The 19,416-nt window shown below is 54.0% G+C and overlaps 2 protein-coding genes across 3 annotated transcripts in view; one reads left to right on the top strand and one right to left on the bottom strand.

Moving 5' to 3' along the window:
* Positions 1-6,683: 6,683 nt before the first annotated feature.
* On the bottom strand, positions 6,684-19,265 carry SCNN1G (sodium channel epithelial 1 subunit gamma). Of its 2 annotated transcripts, none has more exons than XM_071760911.1 (13): positions 19,153-19,265; positions 17,704-18,034; positions 16,579-16,873; positions 15,947-16,140; positions 14,894-14,997; positions 14,272-14,435; positions 11,290-11,388; positions 9,991-10,108; positions 9,520-9,598; positions 9,379-9,436; positions 8,971-9,032; positions 8,694-8,769; positions 6,684-8,304 (listed from the first exon to the last, which is right to left on the bottom strand). In XM_071760911.1, the coding sequence occupies exons 2-13, from the start codon at positions 18,018-18,020 to the stop codon at positions 7,915-7,917; spliced, it is 1,956 nt and encodes a 651-aa protein (XP_071617012.1). In that variant the 5' UTR covers positions 18,021-18,034; positions 19,153-19,265; the 3' UTR covers positions 6,684-7,914. The 2 variants fall into 2 exon arrangements, with proteins under 2 accessions (XP_071617012.1, XP_071617011.1); XM_071760910.1 differs by lacking the exon at positions 19,153-19,265 and adding an exon at positions 18,211-18,703.
* Positions 18,644-19,416, top strand: part of USP31 (ubiquitin specific peptidase 31) — a 26,932-nt gene continuing 26,159 nt past the window's right edge. The window contains exon 1 of the mRNA XM_071760905.1: positions 18,644-19,369. Within this exon, the coding sequence (XP_071617006.1) occupies positions 18,767-19,369 (603 nt within the window). The 5' untranslated portion in view covers positions 18,644-18,766. The remainder of the gene's footprint in view (positions 19,370-19,416) is intronic.

Below are 19,416 nucleotides of genomic sequence, written 5' to 3'. Positions count from 1 at the left end.
TGTTAGTGGCACTGGCAGCTCGAAGGCTGAAAATAGAGCAGGCTACATTTGTTCAGTGGTTTGAAACATCAGCTGTGAAGCCAAATGACCTTGAATTTGTCTTGACTTTGTGTTGTCTCCCTTGCTTACTTCACGAGAAAGTTTATTTCATAAGCAAAAACCTCCTGCTAAAAATACAGCTGAAAAAACACCGTGGAAAGCTCTTCTGGTCCCCAGGCATTGTGTTGGGAGCTGGGGCATTGTGCTGGTGTGATGCACTGCTGACAGCAGCTAAATACAGCTGAGAAACCAGATACACAGGGCAAATCAGCCCCAAAAACAGCACCAACCCTCTCATCTGCCATGGTCTGAAAATACCAGCCAGTCCTAAATTAATCTGATAAAGGGAGAATGCTCTAAGGGTGACTGGAGTGGACACAAAGAAGGCTAAAAAAGTTCCTGGCTACATTTTTAGGCCTGTTTGTAAAGACAGTGGAGGTGTTTGTGCTAGAGCCCAACACAGACACCTACTGATATCTCTGTAGGGAGGAAATCACCCCAAAATTACAGCCCAGTTGGCAGGACTGAGTCCAGGTCACTGGAGAAAAAACATGATTTGTTCAAGGATGGTTCTGTGTGAATCTACCTTGCTTTTGGCTGAATGGTGCCCATTGGCACAGTGGGAGGTTTGGTCCTGGTGTGAGGTCCTGGCCTGGCACTGCTGTGGTGGCAGTTCTCAGAGCCAAGGTCACTCCCTGGTGTTCAGGGATTTCATGTGGATTTGGAAAAGCTCTTGAACCTCCCAAAATGGGGACAGTATTGTGGTTTGCTGTCCTGCATTCCCTGCCTGGCCTCCATGGGTGTCCCCTCTCCAGCCGGGTGCCGGGACGGTGTTGCCAGCCCTGCCTATGGCTGACACAGGCACTGCCAGTGCCCACACCTCCTAATTAATCACCGTTTATCCAGAGCTGGGAGATGTATGTGCTAAGCATTACTCACCTCTGCAGCCTGGCTTCCAGGAGGGCAGCTCTGGGGTGTGCAGGCAGCATCCTGCCCAGGAGGCGCGTGCCCATCCCCATCACCAGTCCCCATCACTGGTCCCCGTCACTGGTCCCCATCTCTATCCTTCACCCCAGTACCCATCCCTTGCCTCGTGCTGCAGCTCTGGCAGCAGGGTGGCTGCTCCTGCCCCACCACCCTTGCCCATGCAGGGTGCAAACAGGCTCGTCCTGCACTTTAATTGCTTGTTTCATTGGGTGCATGTTCAGAGGCACTGTCACTAACCAGTACAGAGCAATTCAGTTGTGACCAGTAAAATCACAGTGAAATGACAAGGAGCATCTCACCAGCCAACCTACACCGGTAACCACTGTGTATAAAACCTTTTTACCTGACCTCTGTTTGCGTTACAAAGATCAGGCAGTAAAACCGAGGCTGGTTTTGTTTTACAAGCAGCAGAAGAGGGGAAGGAAGTGCCCCCCCCGCCCCCAGGCCGGCTCCAGCGTGCCCGGCACAGCACGGTCAGGGCTGTGGGGCTGGGAGAGGAGCTGGGTCCGTGCCAGGACCGCCGGTACCACCGGGTCGTGGGTACCGCGGGGCTGCCGGTACCGCCACCCTGCATGGTGCCACCCGGGCCGGGAGGGATGGGGCAGAACCCAGAGGAGGCACAGGTCAGCCTGAGCGTTAATTAATGACATTGTTAATGAGCCTCGGCTGGCCCCTGGGCTGCTCTCGCACAGGCCGGTCAGCACTGTGTCACCGGGGGGTTTCCCCAGGCCCGCACCGTAGCTAATTGGTGTGACAGGGAATTAGTTGTGCTCATTTCTCATTTCCATTTACTGGGGAAGATAAGGAGCCCTCCATGGCTCCGGTCTCCTGGGACGCCGTGGTTGTAGGGGCTCTGGGAGGTGCCACAGCCCTGGCACAGGCCAGGAGTGCCAGCAAGGAGCTGGCCACGATGGAGCAGCGTGAAGAGCCCCGTGGGCTGGTGCTTTATGGTCCTTTCTCATGTTCCAGGGGAAATGTGAAATATTTTGTGGCTGATGACTTTTTAACAAGAACAAGAGCAAAGGCTGATCACCCCTTGTGATTACCTGGGGGAACAGCTTGTACCTTTCGGGATTCGTTGTGTAAACCTGGTTGAGAAGGTCTTAAAACCCCAGGGAGGAAACACGGAGCAAGGGGCATTGTGGAACAGGGTGATTCACACAGTCTGCCCACAGCCATGGCGCCGAAATCACATCTGGGCAGGGGGACACATCCAGGGAACACACACGTTCCTCCACCGCTGGGAACATATGGGGACAAAGTACACGAGTGGGTGACAGAGGTGACCCTGTCCCCACATGCTGGCTGGGGCTGCTCTTGTGTTGGTGACCCCAGAGGTTTGCTCTGTGGTGGGCAGACAGTATCCTGGTTGGGGGTGACACTGGGTCGTGTCACTTGGTGTCATAGAGGCAAGTGTCTCCTCCTGCTCAGGCTGTATGCAGGAGTCAGAGGAAGGTGGCAAAGCATGAGTGATGGTACCAGAGAGGACAAAACGCAGGAATTTGTTGTCTGCAGCCCCCTGGGTGGGTGTGATGCCCTGTTCATACCTTGGGGTGCTGGGGAGCAGTAGCAGCTGTGGGTCAGTGGCCTGAGCCCAAGGCTGCTCTCACTGAAGGGAAGATGTGGCTGCAGGCCAGCCACTCCCACCACTGCCACCATCATCACCAGCATGCTGGGGCTGGAGAGGAACGAGTGGGATGAATGGGATGAGAAGTCTGTGGGAGAAGAGACTCCTTTTGGGAAGAAGAGGGGCAGATGGAGAAAGACATTTAATTAAAAGCCTCAAGAGACTGGGGTGCCCTTGCTGCCAGAAGGGAAAGCTGTTTGGAAGTGAGGTGGTTGGATGACTGTGTTGTTGCTCCATAGAGCACCCAGCACTCTGTGTGTGCAGTGCCCAGAGCTGCAGGTGGGCACTCGTTTGGGAGCAGCCACGTGGCAAGTGCCTCCTGATGCCCAGTAGCCCTCGCAGGTGAGCAGCCCATCAGAGCCCGGTGTGCGGGGGCTGGCGGGGCGGGGCCGGGCCGGACCGGCTCATATCCACCGGAGGGAAGTTTGGTTTCTCGGGTAGGACTGCTCAGCCTGGCCTGGGATTTCTTCTCTCCTTCCCTTCATGGGCACGCTCAGCCCTGGCTCCCTCTTCCCGGGGTTGGTCCCTGGTGCCGTCTGCCCGGACCCCGTGCTCCGGCCGGGGCACCGGTGAGGACTCCGCTCCTCCCGGTCAGTCCTGTTCGCAGGGAGATGCCAGCGTGGGGGTTACCGTGGGGCCGTGACACGGCTTGTCGCCGCGGAGGGCACCCATTGCCACCGCCGTGCTCGAAAGTGCTCCGGCACGACCCGGGATGGGGATGCTCCGGCTGCCGGCAGCTCTCCCGGGATAAATCTGTTTTCGTCCGCCCTCCCCGGGCGCCCCGACTGGAGAACCGGGCGGCAGCGGAGCTGCCATCGCCCCCCGCCCCGTCCGGGGCGTCTGGAGGAGAAGCCTCCCGGTGCCGGTGGTTACGGGGCTGGTTCTCCCTGTCCGGGAGGTGAGAGGGTAAAACCGAATCAGCCGCCATCTCCAGCCCTGTCCGGCCACCCCAGAACTGCGCCTTTTCCAGGGCACAAGTCGGGGCTCGGAGCCTGAGAGGCTTTTCCATAGGCATGTAATGGAGATGCCTTTCCCCGGCCCAGCCCCATTTACATTAATGAGGCATTTAACTCCCAAACCTGTTTGTAGACCACTGCAATGTCACCCAACCTGGAAGGGGCCCGGGCAGCCTTTAACCTCATCGGTGCCTCCCTCCTGCATCCGCTGGCAACAGCTCCGAGCAGCCCGGAGCAGCCAAACCTCCGCGGGCACCCCCCGGGCTGCCACCCCCGGCGGCCCCAGCCATGGGGCTGGGGGCAGAGGTGCTGGGATCCAGAGGGGTCCCGGCTGAGCTTCGGATATGTTTTTCAAGAAATCTGTGAGTTCGTGTTCATTGTCACATCCTGGCAAGTTTTTCATCCCTCTTGGCTGGGAGGTTGGATGCTCCCGTTTTTCTCCCAATTACCGGCTGGAATTCCCTGGCAGGGACCCACGCATCCTTCCTGCCCCTGGCCCTCCTGTCTCTGAGTCACGTTTGTGCCGGATGTTCCTGCCCAGCAGGGAAACAGGCAGAGCCAGGGGAAGAGCCTCAGTTTCCACACGGGAAAAGCCTTTGCCCAGTTTTGATTCTCAAAAATCCTTAAGCAGCAAATCCCACTGCTGCAGCTGGGGTTTGTCTCTGCACAGCTCTCCCCTCTCCCTGGGCAGGGGAGCCCTTGGCCTTTGCAGTGCTCCTCTGGCAGCAGGTCAGGACAGCCCCAGCAGGTCAGGACAGCCCCAGGAGCAAAACGCCTGAGCCGTTGGGTTAGGGTTGGTTGGGAAGGTTCTGCTAAAAAACACAGATTTGCTCCATGCCCCTGCAGGCTGTTGTGGGATGATTGTGTCTGAAGTGAGACAGCACCAGACCTGGGCATGGCCAGCAGCCTCTCTGTGTTTTCAAACCCTGTTTCTGCAGGTCACCACTTGCTGGAGAAGCACTGGTGGGTTCCTGTCATCCTGCAAACCTCTTTGCAGTCAGATTTTCCTCCTCCTCCTGCTTCCCAGCAGTTCCTTCATCACCCACAGCTTTCTCCTGCTGGCAGCAGCTGCTGCTGGGAGCTGGGAAGAGCCAGGTGAGGTTCTCCTGGGCTCTGAGGGGCTGGTCCTGGCCTCTGGGCAGCCTGACCCCATGAGTCAACAGCACCTGCCCACTGCTGGGTTGTTTCAACACCTCTCCCCAGCCCCGTCCTGGGCCTGGCAGCACTGTGCCTGCCATGCTGCCAGAGCCTTTGCTGCATTTTTGGGTGCCACAGCTGCTCCCCTGCAGTGCCAGTGAGTGGGGTCTGTCTGTTCCCAGCCCTGCCTGGGCTGGTCTGACCCCCTCATGGATACTGTCCCTGGGGGGAGTGTGTTCCCACCTGACCCTTGGAGCAGTGGTGGAGGATGAGATAGCTCCCAGGCTCAAATTTTACTGCCTGTTGTTCCTGTAAACTCCAGTCTGAGTTTCTCAAACACTTTGAGTTTATGGTGTTCAGTGTGTGTCAGACCTGATTCTTGTGCTGTTCTGGGCAGTTTTTTGCATTTAAGATGACTCAGGAGTTTGGCAGAGCTCATGATTTCATTCAGGATGAAGTAATCTCTTTCTGTAGCTGCTCTGTGGCGTTCTGCCTCCTGAGGATTATGCACACGAGGAGAAAAGGTGCTGAGCCTGCCTGCTGAGAAGCAAACGCAAAGAGCACCTAGAGAAAACCTGTAGGAGTTTAAGGTGAGTGTTGAGGCCAGGAGCACCGGGCAGGACACTCGTCCAGGGCAGGGTATGCTGCACTGCCCCAGCCTTGCTCCCAGCCAGATGGGATTTTCCTCATGAGAACCATAGCTTCCAGGTGCACAGTTTGACCACTGGAGACACCAGCAGGATCAGCACCACTTTGTCCATTTTAAAACAGTGTTGTTCTGCTCTGGGAAACCTTTCAAAACACAAAATTGTCTGTAGAGTTACCACTGGTGTCAGCACCATCAGCCCTCCCCGGGGACTGGCTTTGCTCTAATGCTTTACCCTGGGGTTATGCCTGTGTCACTTCCCAAGTATCCTGGAGAAAGAGCTGGGAAGCAGGTGGTGGCAGCTGTGTGTCCCTGTGACACAGCTCCTGCCTGTGGGGATCATGGCTACCGAGGTGGGGATATGGCCACACATCAGTAGCTGTGTCCCCTTGGGCTGTCCCCACCTGTCCCCCTCCCCACCTGGGGACTCAGCTGCAGGGGGGTCGTGTCCTTCCTTCCCCCTCTCCATGATTAGTGGCTGCTGATTCAAGCCAGCCCTGGTGCTGAGGGGCTGCTGAGAGAAGTGCTGGAGCAGCCTGGGAGAAAGAGGTGTCCCTGTGTGAGCAGTGAGGAAGCTGCTGGGGTGCTCTGTCCCAGCCTGGGAGCAAACCTTGAGGTCCTTGTGGGGAGCTGTGGTCTGCTGGGTACCACACAGGAATGGATGAGGAGCAGGGGGTTGTGCTGTGTTCCACTCTGTGCTCTGCTTGCTTTTCCTGGGGAAGGGGTTTTCACTCCCCTCCTAGAGCAGGCTGTGCTGTGCAAGAGTTGGGGTCACAACTGCTCCCAACAGCTCTCTGGAAGAAGGTTCTTATCTGGGTGTTACTGAGCCAAACCAGCTCCTTCATAAAGGAGCAAAAAGCTGGCAAGGAAGGAGCTTCTTGTGTGGCATTATCTGGCTCTGAGGGTGCTGTTATCCCCAGCACTGCTGCAGTTGTGCCAGCTCACACCTGTAGTGCAGAGGCAGGGGTGGTTCTGGCATGGGCTGCCCCACCATTTGTCTCTGGCACTGTTTTGCCCCCGTTGCAAACGGGGCAGGTCTGCTGTAGTGAGCTGAGTGCTGCTGTGTTGGGAGGTGATGGGACAAGCTGGGGTTTGCTCTGAGCACTTTGTGTGTAAGAGAAGAGGCCTCAAAGCAGAGCAAATTGTGGTTTCTCTCCTCCAGTGTCTGGTGGAGAGCTCAGCAGAGCTGAGCAGCCCCGGGGCCCGCACTTCCTATCACCTTCTGGGATGCCTGCATGGAAGTAATTTGCATGTTGACAATTAAAAAAAAACCCAACACTAAACAAAGCAATTATTCAAAAATATATCTTTATTTTTTTTCAGTGTATCAGCTATTTAAATAATCCAGTTAAAATACGTTTTATTGCACATTGAAGAACCTTTCTGGATTCTCACTGTCCTATATAAAATAAGCTTATACAGAGAAATGAGAAGAGAGGCTTTCTGGCACACACTCTCACTCACTCACTTGGGCTCTACCCAGCAGTCAGCCTGGTGCAGGCCATGGTCTCAGCAGAAAGAAAAAAGCTACAGCAGTAAGAGTGGGGTGCAGGGCTGGGGCACAGGAAGGGTGGTGTCCCTGGGCTGGGTGCCCCGGGGGTCTCTGTGACCCCAGGCATTTGGGTGCATGGTGGGTTCCCCTCCTGGGCACCACCAGCTCTGGGGGAGGCAGCAAGAGGGGGGTCAGCTGCAGGAGGGCATCCTTGCCCAGGGCTGAGCCGGAGAGGAGCAGTCAGCTCCTTCTGAGGCTTCTGGAAAGTTGTGTGTGGCCAAGGCCAGGCACAGTTTGAGGAGCTCCTCTGAGGTTACCTTTAATGGCCAGCTTGAGCCATGTGAGATGAAACAAGCTTGCAGAGTACACAGCTCATTACTGCCATCTGAAATAGATTTTGTGCCCTTTTCAGATTATTCTTTTGGGGGGACTTAGGTTCTCCTGCTCAAGCTGTGTAATATCTTGCTCTACAAGGCACGTCTGGCTATCCTAACTTCAAGTCTTAGAATAAAGAGGTCCTCAGGCCACCTCTGGAATTAATGTTCATCTTGAGAGCTTTCCTTTCATCCTTTCTGTGCTCTTCCCAACCTCTGTCATGTCCCTTCTTGCCAATGCCATGCTGCATTCCTGGGTTTTCCCCACAAGTCAAGCCACACAGCAGAGAGCAATTAGTATTAATACTCCATGTGGCACCAATCTTCTGCTGTGGAGTAACTCCTGCCCACATACAATGGGGTGTGTGCAGCTGGTTGCTAATGTATGCCTCTGTCAGACAAGACATCCCAGCTCAGGGCCACATCCTGTGATGATTAACTCGAGAGTTGGTGCTGCCTGAAGCCCCCAGTGCCTCTGAGCCCTTGGCTTTTGTGTCTGAGCTTTGCTCGGAGAAGCTTTGCAAGTTCAATTCCCTGAATAAGGGTCTGACCCCACAGCCCTTCAGTGCTTATTTGGACACGTGCCTGTCACCCTGGACGCTGTGGTCCAGCACCCACCTCTTCTTTTGGCACCCGGGTGGGTGTCCAAGCAAGGGTCAGTGCTGGCCCGGCTCCAGCGTGTCGGGCAGCTGCTCGGTGAAGGCAGTCTCTAGGCGCAAAGTGCTGTAATTGGGGGGGGGAGTCCTGGGCAGGGGGCTGTCCTGGGGCAGCGGCAGGCGGAGGGCGGTGTTGAAAGTGGGCAGATCCTCATCGATGCAGACCGGGTTGTCGTGGCCCCTCCTCTCCGGGTCGCCAGCCCGCGGTGCCTTCCCCGACCGCTCCCGTTTGCGGTCGCTCCACCATTTCTTTGCCTTTTGCCACTGGCGCCGCATCACGATGGAAAGGGAATCGATGAAGAAGACCTCGACGATCTCGATGACACAGACAACTGAGCAGCTCATCCACAGGCCCAGCTGGCCTCCGAAGTTGGAAAGAAGAATGACAAGCTGGAAAAGAAGAGAAAGCAGAGGGTTATCTGCTGCTGCAGGCACTGGATGTGTGTCCGTGGCACCGCTGCAGCCTGCAGGGAGCTGTGCCAAGCTGGGGCACCCAGGGTTTGCTGTCAGTGCTGCCAGATGTGGTGGCCCTGTCCCCGCTGCCCACACTGTCCTCTCACTGCTGGCAGCCCCCGGGTGACCTGGGTGCAGGGCTGGGGCCTGGACAGACTGCAGCCCTTTCATCTGGGTTCACTTTTCAAAGGGCAGGACCAGGTGTCCCAGGGTGCAGCATCTATGGGTGGGTTCCCAGCCCTGTCTGGATGGGCCTGGTGCCCTGGCCAGGAGGAAACCCCCAGTCTGGCTGTGAGGAAGAGCTGGGAACCACTGTGCTCACTTACAGTGTTGGCAGGATTCTCTGAAATGAATCTCTCGTTCAGGTCTTTGTAGAACACCATGAGGTTTGCAAGGTCTGTCCTGAGAGGAGAAAGAGAAGGCAGGCTGAGGGTTTAGTAAAACAATAACATGAAACAAACTGAAAAACTATGCAAATAACCAGTTGGACCAGTAGGGCTGGGCCACTCTAAGGGAGCTTTTTCCCCAATTGCCATCATTAGGGTTGCTGAGATTATATCTGAGCTTGAGGTGCAAGCAAGAAACACAGACATGGAAACTTACTTGTTCAGCTTCTTGTTGAGTTTCTGCCCTTTGTCCCAGGAGAGAACTCGAAGCATCCAGTCCTGGGAAAAAGACAGAAAATACTGTTAGAGCTCTGTGTTTTTGTGTAGAAACTCCCTGGAAAGGGAGCTTGTATTCCACAGTTCCTCAGACCAGTGTGGGTGCCAGAACTCAATGTGTATCATGGACCAGCTGTCCCTGGGGGATTTTGCAGCCCACAAGCCAGATTTTAGTTTAATGGTGAACCCCTGGAGGGAAGCTGTGACCTGGACACTACAGACTCTGGGAGGAGCTGCACTGAAGTGCCAACAAATACCCCAGGGCCACCTCCTCCTGAGCTGACCCCTGGGTTTATTCAGCAGGTGGTTGTGCTGTGCTGCTGTCATGCTGGAGCAGTCAGAAACTCACCTCAGATGCAGTGGAGGGCCACTGGGCAATGCTGGTGGTGAGTGCCCACTCCTTGAAGCTGGAGAGAGAGGCAGGCAGTCAGTTGTGAGCTCCATCTCCCCCACACACAGTGTTTTACCTCTGCCTGTGGGCAGGACTTACCTGCAGGCATCTTTGCAGATTTGCTGGCAGCCCAGCTGCTCTTTCACAAACTTCTCATGCAGTCTGTAGTAGCAGTACACTGCAAAAAGGGAGAGGGATGTAGGGATGAGAAGCCAGAGAGAAAAAAAAGCAGCACCCAAAAAAAAGCAGCTACTTGTACTGGGGTGCAGGTGGCCTTTGTGGCCATCTCCTACATGGTGTGGGTATTAAAAGATTTACCCTAGAAATATTGCAAAACACCATGAGAAGCTGTCACTTGCTACAATTGTGAGCAATTGCCTCAGCTTGTCAAGTCCTCTGCTCACACTTCTGTGGTGTATGCAAATGACAAGCAATTAGGACAACTGTCAGAGACAAGTCAAGCTAAAGGAGGGGTGGATTTTGGCTCTGTGGTAAGTGGGCTGAGGCAGATTTGCCTCTCCCCAGCGTGCTGCATGGCTGGGGTAATGCAGGAGGTGTCTGAACACTTACTCCAGTTGGGATTCTTCTTGTAGTTGCAGTACTCTGCCCCAGCAGGTAAGGGCTGGGCGTACTGGGCACAGCCACAGGAGTTCACCATGGCCTTCTGAAAGCAGGAGTGCAGGCAGATCTGGGGGAGACAGAACAAGAGCTGGAGTCTACTAAGCAGAGGGTGCTGCTCTGCTGCAGCTGGTGTGCACTGAAAACACCCCAGGGATGGCAGCAGCAAGAGGACAGGAACCCACTGCCTCCAGGTTCTGTTGCAGTGAACACAAACATGGGCAGAAAGTGCTGTGGAGGGTTTAGGCTCTAGTGCAAGGAAAAAAAAAAAATCATCTCTGAGGGGGGATTCTGTGAGTTCCCCCACTTCTCCTAAAGCCATTGACAGCTTCAGTGTTGCCATTGCTCTTCCCACAGCCAAGGAGAAGGTTTTCAGCCTGCTGTGGCACGTGGTCCATGAATCAACAACTAGGTGTGGGAAGTGACTCACTAGTGAAAGCGTTCACAGCTTTGACCAAATTGTCCCAGTACATGCTTGGAGACCTGAAGCTGTCAGGATTAATAGGGCAGTAGAGTCAGTGTTTTGTGCTAAAAGACTTAATTAGTTGGAACAAGCAGGAACTAAACTTCCCTTTTTGAAATCCCAGTCGTCAAGCCTTTTGGTCCCAGCCCCAGCCCTTCTGAGCCTTGACTTTCAGTCAAGTTCTGTTACTAAAAACCTGAGCTAATGTCTGTGTGAACTTCCTGGCAATACATCACAGCAGGTTTCAGGTATAATACCCCATAAAATAAAAACCCAACCTAGACACAGGCTTTGCAGTAGGCAGCAGCTAATTATGAGTCTTCCAGAGGAGTGTGCCGGAACAGCTGACACTCTCCAAGAGGACCCAATTACAGAAACCATACAAAATTAGTGGAAACTTACTCTGTAAACAAACATCCTGCTATCTGGATGCTGATTAGATGGTATCTGTTATTCTTGGAGTCCTAAAGGTCACAATTTCTGGCTTCAAGGGTTACTAAGCTGCAACATTTACTTGGCCAATATTTTCCAGTCTGGCATTGCTTGGAAGTTGCCTAATGAGCTCATGTTCTCTCTTTATCTAACAGGGTGCCTAAGGGAACTTCAAACACCAGCCACTTAGGAATAAAACTCGGATTTTAAGAAGTGCTGTGGTATTTTACATCAGTGAGGAAAAGCAGAGACGCTACACCTGGACTGTTCACAATCTCAGATCCCAAACGACAGAATATTGTAAAGCTTTTTAGGAGGGTGGTTTTCAAGCAACTGATAAAATCAAATATATTTACCTGGAGTGAGTAGCTCTTGTTATAGAGATTTTCTACAGGGATGTCAGCACCAGTCTCTGTACAGTCACTGTAGGGTTTGCTCAGCTTCCGAGACCGAGTCTGAGAATCAGAAAAGAACAAGTCTTGTTTTTTGGAGTTCATAGAGGAACAAAAAGATGCAGTGGCAATTCATAAGGATTCTAAAACTCTAAGTGATGGGGCAGGTTCAAGCAGAATGTTCATCTTGAATTATTTGTCAACCACTTGTCAGAACAAGGTGGGTTTGTTTGGCTTTTTTTTGTTTGTTTGTTTGTAGGATCCCTTTCCCAAAACACTGCTTTGGTTGGACTATTTGCTGTCTTTGAAAACCTCTGCAGCAATGCAGAGATGTCACAGTGGTAACAGTAAGGATTTTTCAAGGCAGAGCAATTCATATGTATGTCTTCTCTCCTTGCAAAGTCCTGGAGGCTATGCATCCTGGCTGTGTTTGTGTTCTGAGGGAAGGGGGCTGTTGGTTGGTTTGGTTTCTGTGAGGACCCACACCTCCCTCAGCTGTTACACTGGCTGCTCCTGTTTTGTGGGTAAAAAAAGCACTTCAAGCCATGGTAGTGCTCAACAGCACCTCTCTAAAATCACTCTAGATTAAATGTTTATATCTCCTTCAGGACTTTTTCCAGGTGCTGCTTTGACCCTTCCTCTCCAATGAGTGGTAATACCTTTTCCTGTTCTGTAATTGCTGTCCAGAGAAAAGGGCTCTGAAATGCCAAGTTCTCTGCCTGTAATCTCTGCTGGGAGCCCTCCAGTTCACCAGACCTGACTCAGGCTCCACCACCTGCTTCCTGCAGAGTGCCCTGCCCCACTCAGCCCTCAACTCCTGCTCTCATGCTGCAGCAATTATCCACTTTGTAACAAAGAAAGAGGCCTGAAACCACAAGAAATGTCACTCCTTTAACAATCCATTCACCCACCTTTCTCTCCAGAGTTTAAAATTAGGGGCTGATCCAACAAAAGATCATTTTAGTGGGAACCTGATAAATGCCTGCTGACCTTTAAGGCACTGCCTGCAGATCTCCAGATTACCAGGTCAGACCTGATAGTGTTGCCATTTTTGTCTGCAGCACCACAAGGCTGCAGGGATCTATAGTGCAAGTCAGCTCTTTGGGAGATGCTGGACTCTCTCTTTGGAGGGAACACAAGTATGTGATTCCAATATCAGAGATGGATGACTTCTGAAAACTAAATTAAACCAGCTTTTAATATCCTTTTAACTTCTGCAGACAATCTAATACCAGGACACCTGCCTCAATCTGCTGCTGTATCTTTGTGGATCCTTTCCATAGAATTTTTTTTGTCATGGCTTATACTCCTACAAAAGCTTACTTGTTCATTCAGGTAGTGAAATAATTTCCAAACTAAATATTTAACTAAAGCACTGAAACTCCTACCAAGCAATACCTTGTTTGCATTCCAAACATCTTGGAATATTTTTGGGGGGGGGGGGGGGTGTCAGTACACAGCAGAAATACATGAGCCATAACCTGGACACCACCATTACATTGGGAAAGCAGGAACTGCCACGCTTGGGTGTGCAGCAAGCAGTGCTGAGTATGGCACACATGTCCTCCTCAAGGGATTTGGATGTCAGTACAAGGACCACCAGCACCCTGGGGGTGCAGACCTGTCCAGACAGTTGCCACTTCCTCTCAGCAGCCACTCTGGAGTCTTTTGCTGGCAGTACAGTGATCAGAAGCTTTTGTTTTGAGTCCAGACATTGTGTCCAGCTTCTGTTTCAGCGTTTACGTTAGGAGGTAATCAGATCATTTCCTTGTGCCAAACCTTTTAAACAGTGCCACCAAAATACGTTCAGTCCTGAGTTTTATACTATATATAACAGTCCAAATCTACTGCCAGGAAAATATTACATTAAATACTGAGGCTGCAGTGATTTTCTCCTGTATGGTGTAACAGCTTTAAAGGAAATAATGGTGTGAGACTTTGCCTCCTGCATGCAGCCCGGGTTCTGATACCTTCTATTGACTTTCTGCAGTTAGTGCTTATCCCCACTGGTTAGACCAAGCTGTTGCTGCCACAGTTTCCCAGACAGTTAACTATCTGCACATTTTAAAACCCTGTTTTTTAATGTCTTTTCTAATGCAGGCACTATCTAGATCTGGCACACCCAGCTGGGGCAGGGCACAGATAAGCCTGATGGCTGATGTTTTGACCCAACCATCAATGAACACAAGGCAGAATTAAAATGCTCCCTTAACAGCCCATCCAGATGAAAGGGGAAAGTCTGGCCTGCCTGATGGCACTGCTTTCACTGCTCTACTGCAGAAAGAAGCCCTCTGGCTCAAATGCCTTGTCTGCACTACTCTAATTGGAGAAATTTGGAGATGCAGCCCTCCCTGCCCTTGCTGACAGCAGCGACCAGATGCTTCAAGAAGCTGGCAAAGGCACACTTGCTGCCCAGGAGGTTTTCTTTACAGCTGGGATAGCAAGAAACACAGAAAAAACAAGATTTACACCCATGGAACAGCTAAGTGGGTTGTGCTGCAGTTACCTCTGCAGACCTGACCCTGCCATGGGTTACCCACAGCGTGAGCTTGTTCTCTTCTACCCCTGGAATCTGCATGGGATACAAACCTATCTGCTTATTGCTGAAGCAAAAGGGGACACTTGATAACACATTTCTGCAGTTGTGGATTTTGCTGTGAAAACAGAAAGAAAAAAAATCCCCTGGAAAGCCAAGGGTTTAGAGAAAAGGGAGAGCAAACAAAATCCCAGTAGCTGTTTGGTTTATAAGGACCTGATTTTCCAACAGCCTCTGCGCAACGGAAAACTCTGTTGAGAAAAGTGCTACCACAGGCACTTGAGCTGCTCACGTGTGAGGTATGAGCTGCCTTCCAGCTGCTGGCTACCTTCAAACATCGTACTAGTTCACATTTACAGCTATTTCAAGGAAATGGTGCTGTGCACCTGGAAAGGAGAGCTGTCACTCACAAAGTGCATCCCTATGGAGGTGGCGGCTGCCGTCTCTATTTCCGTGCCGATGTCTTCGATGAAGGGATATTCATTCTGGTCATGGACAATGATCTTGGCTCCTGTTGATGTCACCAGGAATGGGTTGTAGTCTGCTTCGTCTATATACAGAACAACCTGCAATCCTGAGGAGCAGAGACAAGGCAGGAGCAGAGTTACACCAGAAGCCAGAGCCGTTTTTGCTGGTCAGAGAGGGTAGCACAGTTTGTTTAATGTTATCTGGCCTCAAGCAGAACTGTAACAACAGCCATGCAAAGCCTCTGCAGTGCTGGACTGAGACACTTGCAGCAAGTGACGTCCCTCCACGGCCCCAAATGCAGCAAACAAATAGTGTCCCAGTGGAGCGTGGCTGAAACTGACTCTGCATAGTTATATAACTGGGAAGCTGTGATTTCAGATGGAAAACATTAGTGATGCAATGATATTATCTTTGTATTCTCTGGCAATAGTTTGCACTAGTTCAAACAAGCACTTCCCCAATCAGCTTGCACATCTAGAGCCAACACATCAATCACTCTCCAGCAGGATCCAGTTCACTGAACCACTTCTTATCTGAGGGCTCCTCTGCAGCCCTGCCCCTCACCGTACTCGCTGCCTCCGGTCGAGGTGCTCAGGACGGTCCCGTTCTCCCCGCTGTTGAAGGTGTAGCAATTGCCATGGAGGGGGTGATGGAAACGGGTGAAGTGCCTGAAAGAAACCCAATATTGTTATGTTGACCTCTGTGGTTTCATCTGTCTGTGGGAGAGCATCAGCAGACTTGGGCTTGTTTTGGCAAGGACACAACAAGGCTGGATAAGTCTTTTTTTTTTTTTTTTTTTTTCCTGGCAAGCAATTGATTTTGCTTGCAAAGTGTGCTTGCAAAAAGGATATTTTTCTTAATATCCTGAACCTGCATGGAAATTTGATCAGGTTTAATAGCATCTGGAGAGTAAAAGTTTAGGAAGTTTTTATGCAGGAATGGGGGCAGAAGGGGCAAGGGAAGCAGATTTACAGAACTGTGTAAAGTTGTGGGGATAGTCCTCTGACACTTGACAGCCAGGTGTCTAAAGGAACATGAATCTTCATTTTTCAGAAGAGGTGTCACAGCCACTGTCATGCAGGGGAGCTGAGGACACACCCTTGTGATTCAAGCACGTTCATGTCCTCTCTGGGAACATCCCCTCCTGCTCAAGCAAACACCTTCATTCTGAGATGTGAGGCATTCACACAATCAGAGGCACAAGCAAAATTCCTTCAGTAAGGAGACTCACAGAGCAGCTTTGTGCCCAGCACTGAGAAACTGCTCAACCTATCTGCACGTGCAGCCTCATCCCCAGGGCTGCACAGGAACACTCCCGCTGTCCCCAGGGTGAGGGGAAGAGTCTTCTGCTACCAGGACACAAGAATCACACTGACACAACTCTAAGCAGGTAGGGTGATTGTGCCAAAAGACATGAGGTTATCTGACATGTGGGCAGCAAAACACTGTGGCAAATTAAAGAGCACAATTAAGGTTCATGAAGATGTGAATATTTTCTTTCATCTAAAAATAGAAATGTTTCCTGCTGGAATTCAGCAAATACCAAACACTCAATACCTATGAACTGGGTGCCTGGAAATAAGCTGTGAAGCTGGGAGGTACTTGCTGTGCACTCACCTTTTGTCACAAGATAGGCCATCAAAGAAACAAGTCAGTATAAGGTCGTCAGCAGAGTAACTCAATTTCTCTTTAGTCTCCAAGGGAATTTGTGCCATGATGTTCATGTAATGCAGCTTGTACCATTCTTGGATAGCATTAACACCAGAACTGAAGGTGTAAAGTGCACACTCACTGCTGTTGTTTGCATCGCACTGATAATTACAAAGGGGAGAAAGTGTTTCAGAAGACTGAAATGATGTATCCCACGGGGTCTGTGTGGTTCTGTTTCTCTTCCACAGCAATAACCAGGTATGAAGTTAGAGTGGCAGCAGCGGGACAAAGGGGCAGCAAAGACATTTCATTCAGGGCTAAGTAATGCAATCAAATGTTTCAGGCCCAAAGGACAGCTCATAGAAGGCACTAAGTCTATTTAAGCAGACTCCAAAAGGCATTTCTCTTCCAGAGATCTGGAGATGGATCTGTGGGCAGCCATGGAGCCATGGCAGAGTGGGAAAAAGAGCTGAGCGAGCCATATTCAATATAAAGCCACCTAAGCAAGAAATAAAACTGGCTGGAGGGATACCAACCCAAACCACCCCTTCTTCACTGCCCCACAAGGAACCTGCTAGCCAAGGAGAAGTAGCACTCACCAACTGAAATCCAATGATATCATTGGAATCTCCAGAGTTCACGATGGATGAGTCCTTGTGAAAGACACTGCCCTCTATTTTCCTCTTCTGGCCACTGCGAAAGTCAGTCACAGTCCTAGAGAAGTCTTCAAACTTCAGCAGAGGGATCTGCTTGAAGAAGTCACTCCCTGTGCTGTTCCACTCATCCACCGACCGGCGGACCTTGGACTTGCCCTCTGAAAATCCATAGAAAGTCTCCAAAGCTTTTTTTGTCTCTTTGTCCAACTCAGATAAATAGTCTTTCATGGAACTGTACCTGCATTGGGGACAAGACGACAGAAAGTGACACCCCACCTCACCTCACCACCTCACTGCAGCCTCTTCCCCACGGTGAATCCCACTGCTCAGAACAGAGTTCTCTGTCAGACTCACATCCATCTCTCTTACTACTCTGAGGAGAGATCTCAGAGCATGGGCCAGCAGGAGCAAAGCAGACTGACTGCACCACAGGGAAACCACTCACAGATTCCCAAGCTCCCTGAGGGTTGTGTCAGCAAGCCCAAGGAGGCAAGGCACATGGAAATACAGATTCTGCATCTGTGCCAGGAGACACAGCAGAGTTGGATTGCCTGCAGGAACTGGGGTGGGTAGCTGGCAGGGGAACAGACATCAGTGTGAAGTGTAATTTGGCTGGAGGAAAAGTATTGTGGATTGATGATGTCAAAGCATCCTATAAGGAAAGAGAGAGGCAAGAGACAAGTGACAGATGTTCCCTTTCCATTCTTCAGATGGCATTGTTTGTAACCCCACAACTTTGGTCCTGGGAAAAAGGGAATTTTGAGAGAACCACAGAGCCGACCAGGGGCTGTCTGGTGCAGAAAGTGAAATTAACCCGAGCTCAGCAGGCAGCAAGTGGAGGAGGGTAAGTATGTCTGACACGTGTGTCTGAAGAGCATCAGAGGTGGATATGTCACCAAGAGTGCTGCATAGGGAAAACCCAGTGCTGAAAAAGGCTGCTGAGCGGCACGGCAGAGCAGCTGGGGAAGCCCGGGAAGGGGCTTGGTGTGGGGCTGGTGAGGGGACGATGAACCCGCGGGGATCCCCGGGGCTGGGGACCCCTCTCCTCCCCTGCACCCCGCGCCTTACTTGTAGGGGTTGATGTTGCAGATGGTGACGGCGGGGAAGGGCAGCTTCTGGAACTGGACGGTGACGGAGACCGAGGCGCTGTAGTAGTTCATGAGGAGCTCCGCGCACTGCCAGAGGATCAGCCCGACGGCGCTGAGGGTCAGCAGGATCCAGATGAGCCTGCGCAGGCGGCCGCGGGACACGACGATGCGGCGGCAGCCGTGGGTGTTGGTGTTGAGGCAGTACCACCGCATCAGCTCGCTCAGCGTCGGGGCCTGCGGGCCCTTCACCGGCAGCGTCCTCTTGATCCGGGCCGTAATCTTCTTCCCGGGGGCCATGGCTCCGGCGGCACCTGCGGACAGACGGAGCGGACGCCTCAGCCGTGGGGACAGAGGAGGGGGCCCGGGCCGCCGGTGCTGCCCCGCTTGCTGCCCCAGCCCCGCCCGCCGCTACCGACTGCGGCATCCCCCGCCCAGCCGGGGTTTTCAAACACCCTTTTCCCCCAGAGAGACCCCCGCCCCGCCTCACCTCGGCCGCCCTCCGGGCCCGGCGGGGCCATGCTCTGCTCCCAGCCCCGGCGCTACTGCCGATGGCGCGGGTGGCTCCCGCCCCGGCACCTACCCCCGCGGCCGCCCCGCCCGGGCCCGCCCCGCTCCGCCACCTTCCCGGGCCCGCCCCGCCCCGCCCCGCTCCGCGGCCGCGCAGCGCCGCCCCCCGGCTGTCCTCGGAGCTGTCGCCAGGAGCTCGGGAGCGCCGGGGCCGGGCGGGTACCCCCGGGCAGCGTCCCGCGGGTGGCGCGGTGCCAGCCCGCTTGTCCCCGCGGGGCCGGGGAGGGACCGGGGCTGGGGCCAGGGCGGGGATCCCGCAGCCCCCGCCCGCCCTGCCCGCAACAAAGATGGCGGCGGTGCGGCGGCGGCGCGGTCACGTGTGGGCGCGCCCTGCCCCGCCCCGCCCCGCCCGCTGCATGGCGGCGCCGTGAGGCGGCTGAGCCCCGGCGGGCGGGGGGCGGCATGCGGCGGTCGGCGGGCTGAGCGGCCGGGCGGGCTGAGCGGCCGGGCGGGGATGCGCGCTGCGCCGCGCCGCCATGTCGCGGGTGAGCGGCCCCGGGCCGGCCGGCAGCGCCAAGGAGAAGCGCTCCTTCAGCAAGCGGCTCTTCCGCGGGCGCGCAGCGGGCGGCGGCGCAGGCTCGGCCCCGGCCGCCGCCGCCTCCCCGGCCTCGTCCCCCTCCGGGCGGTCCCTCGGCGGGTTCATGAGCCGCGTGCTGAAGACCCTCTCCACCCTCTCGCACTACAGCAGCGAGCCCGAGCCCCGCGGCCCGCACGCCCCGCGCCTGCCCCCGCCGCAGGCGGCCGGCGGCCTGGGCAGCTGCTTCCCGCCGGGCCCGCCGCGCAGCCCCGAGCCCCCGCCGCGGCCCGCCGGCGGCCCCGAGGCCGTGCCCGGCGTGGCGGGGCTGCGCAACCACGGCAACACCTGCTTCATGAACGCCATCCTGCAGTGCCTCAGCAACACCGAGCTGTTCGCCGAGTTCCTGGCGCTGGAGCAGTTCCGCGGAGGGCCGCCCCCCTCCGCCCCCGGCCCCGCCGACGGACCCCCGCCCGCGCCCGGGGAGGTGACGGAGCAGCTGGCGCAGCTGGTGCGGGCGCTCTGGACGCTGGAGTACACCCCGCAGCACAGCCGCGACTTCAAGGTGAGCGGGCGGCCGGGCCTGCCGGAGCCCAGGCGGGGGGAGGCGGG

Source organism: Heliangelus exortis, chromosome 17, assembly GCF_036169615.1.
Source record: "Heliangelus exortis chromosome 17, bHelExo1.hap1, whole genome shotgun sequence".
Lineage (NCBI taxonomy): Eukaryota > Metazoa > Chordata > Aves > Apodiformes > Trochilidae > Heliangelus > Heliangelus exortis.
Note: the sequence above shows the minus strand (reverse complement) of the source record. Positions and strands in the feature narration are given on the sequence as shown.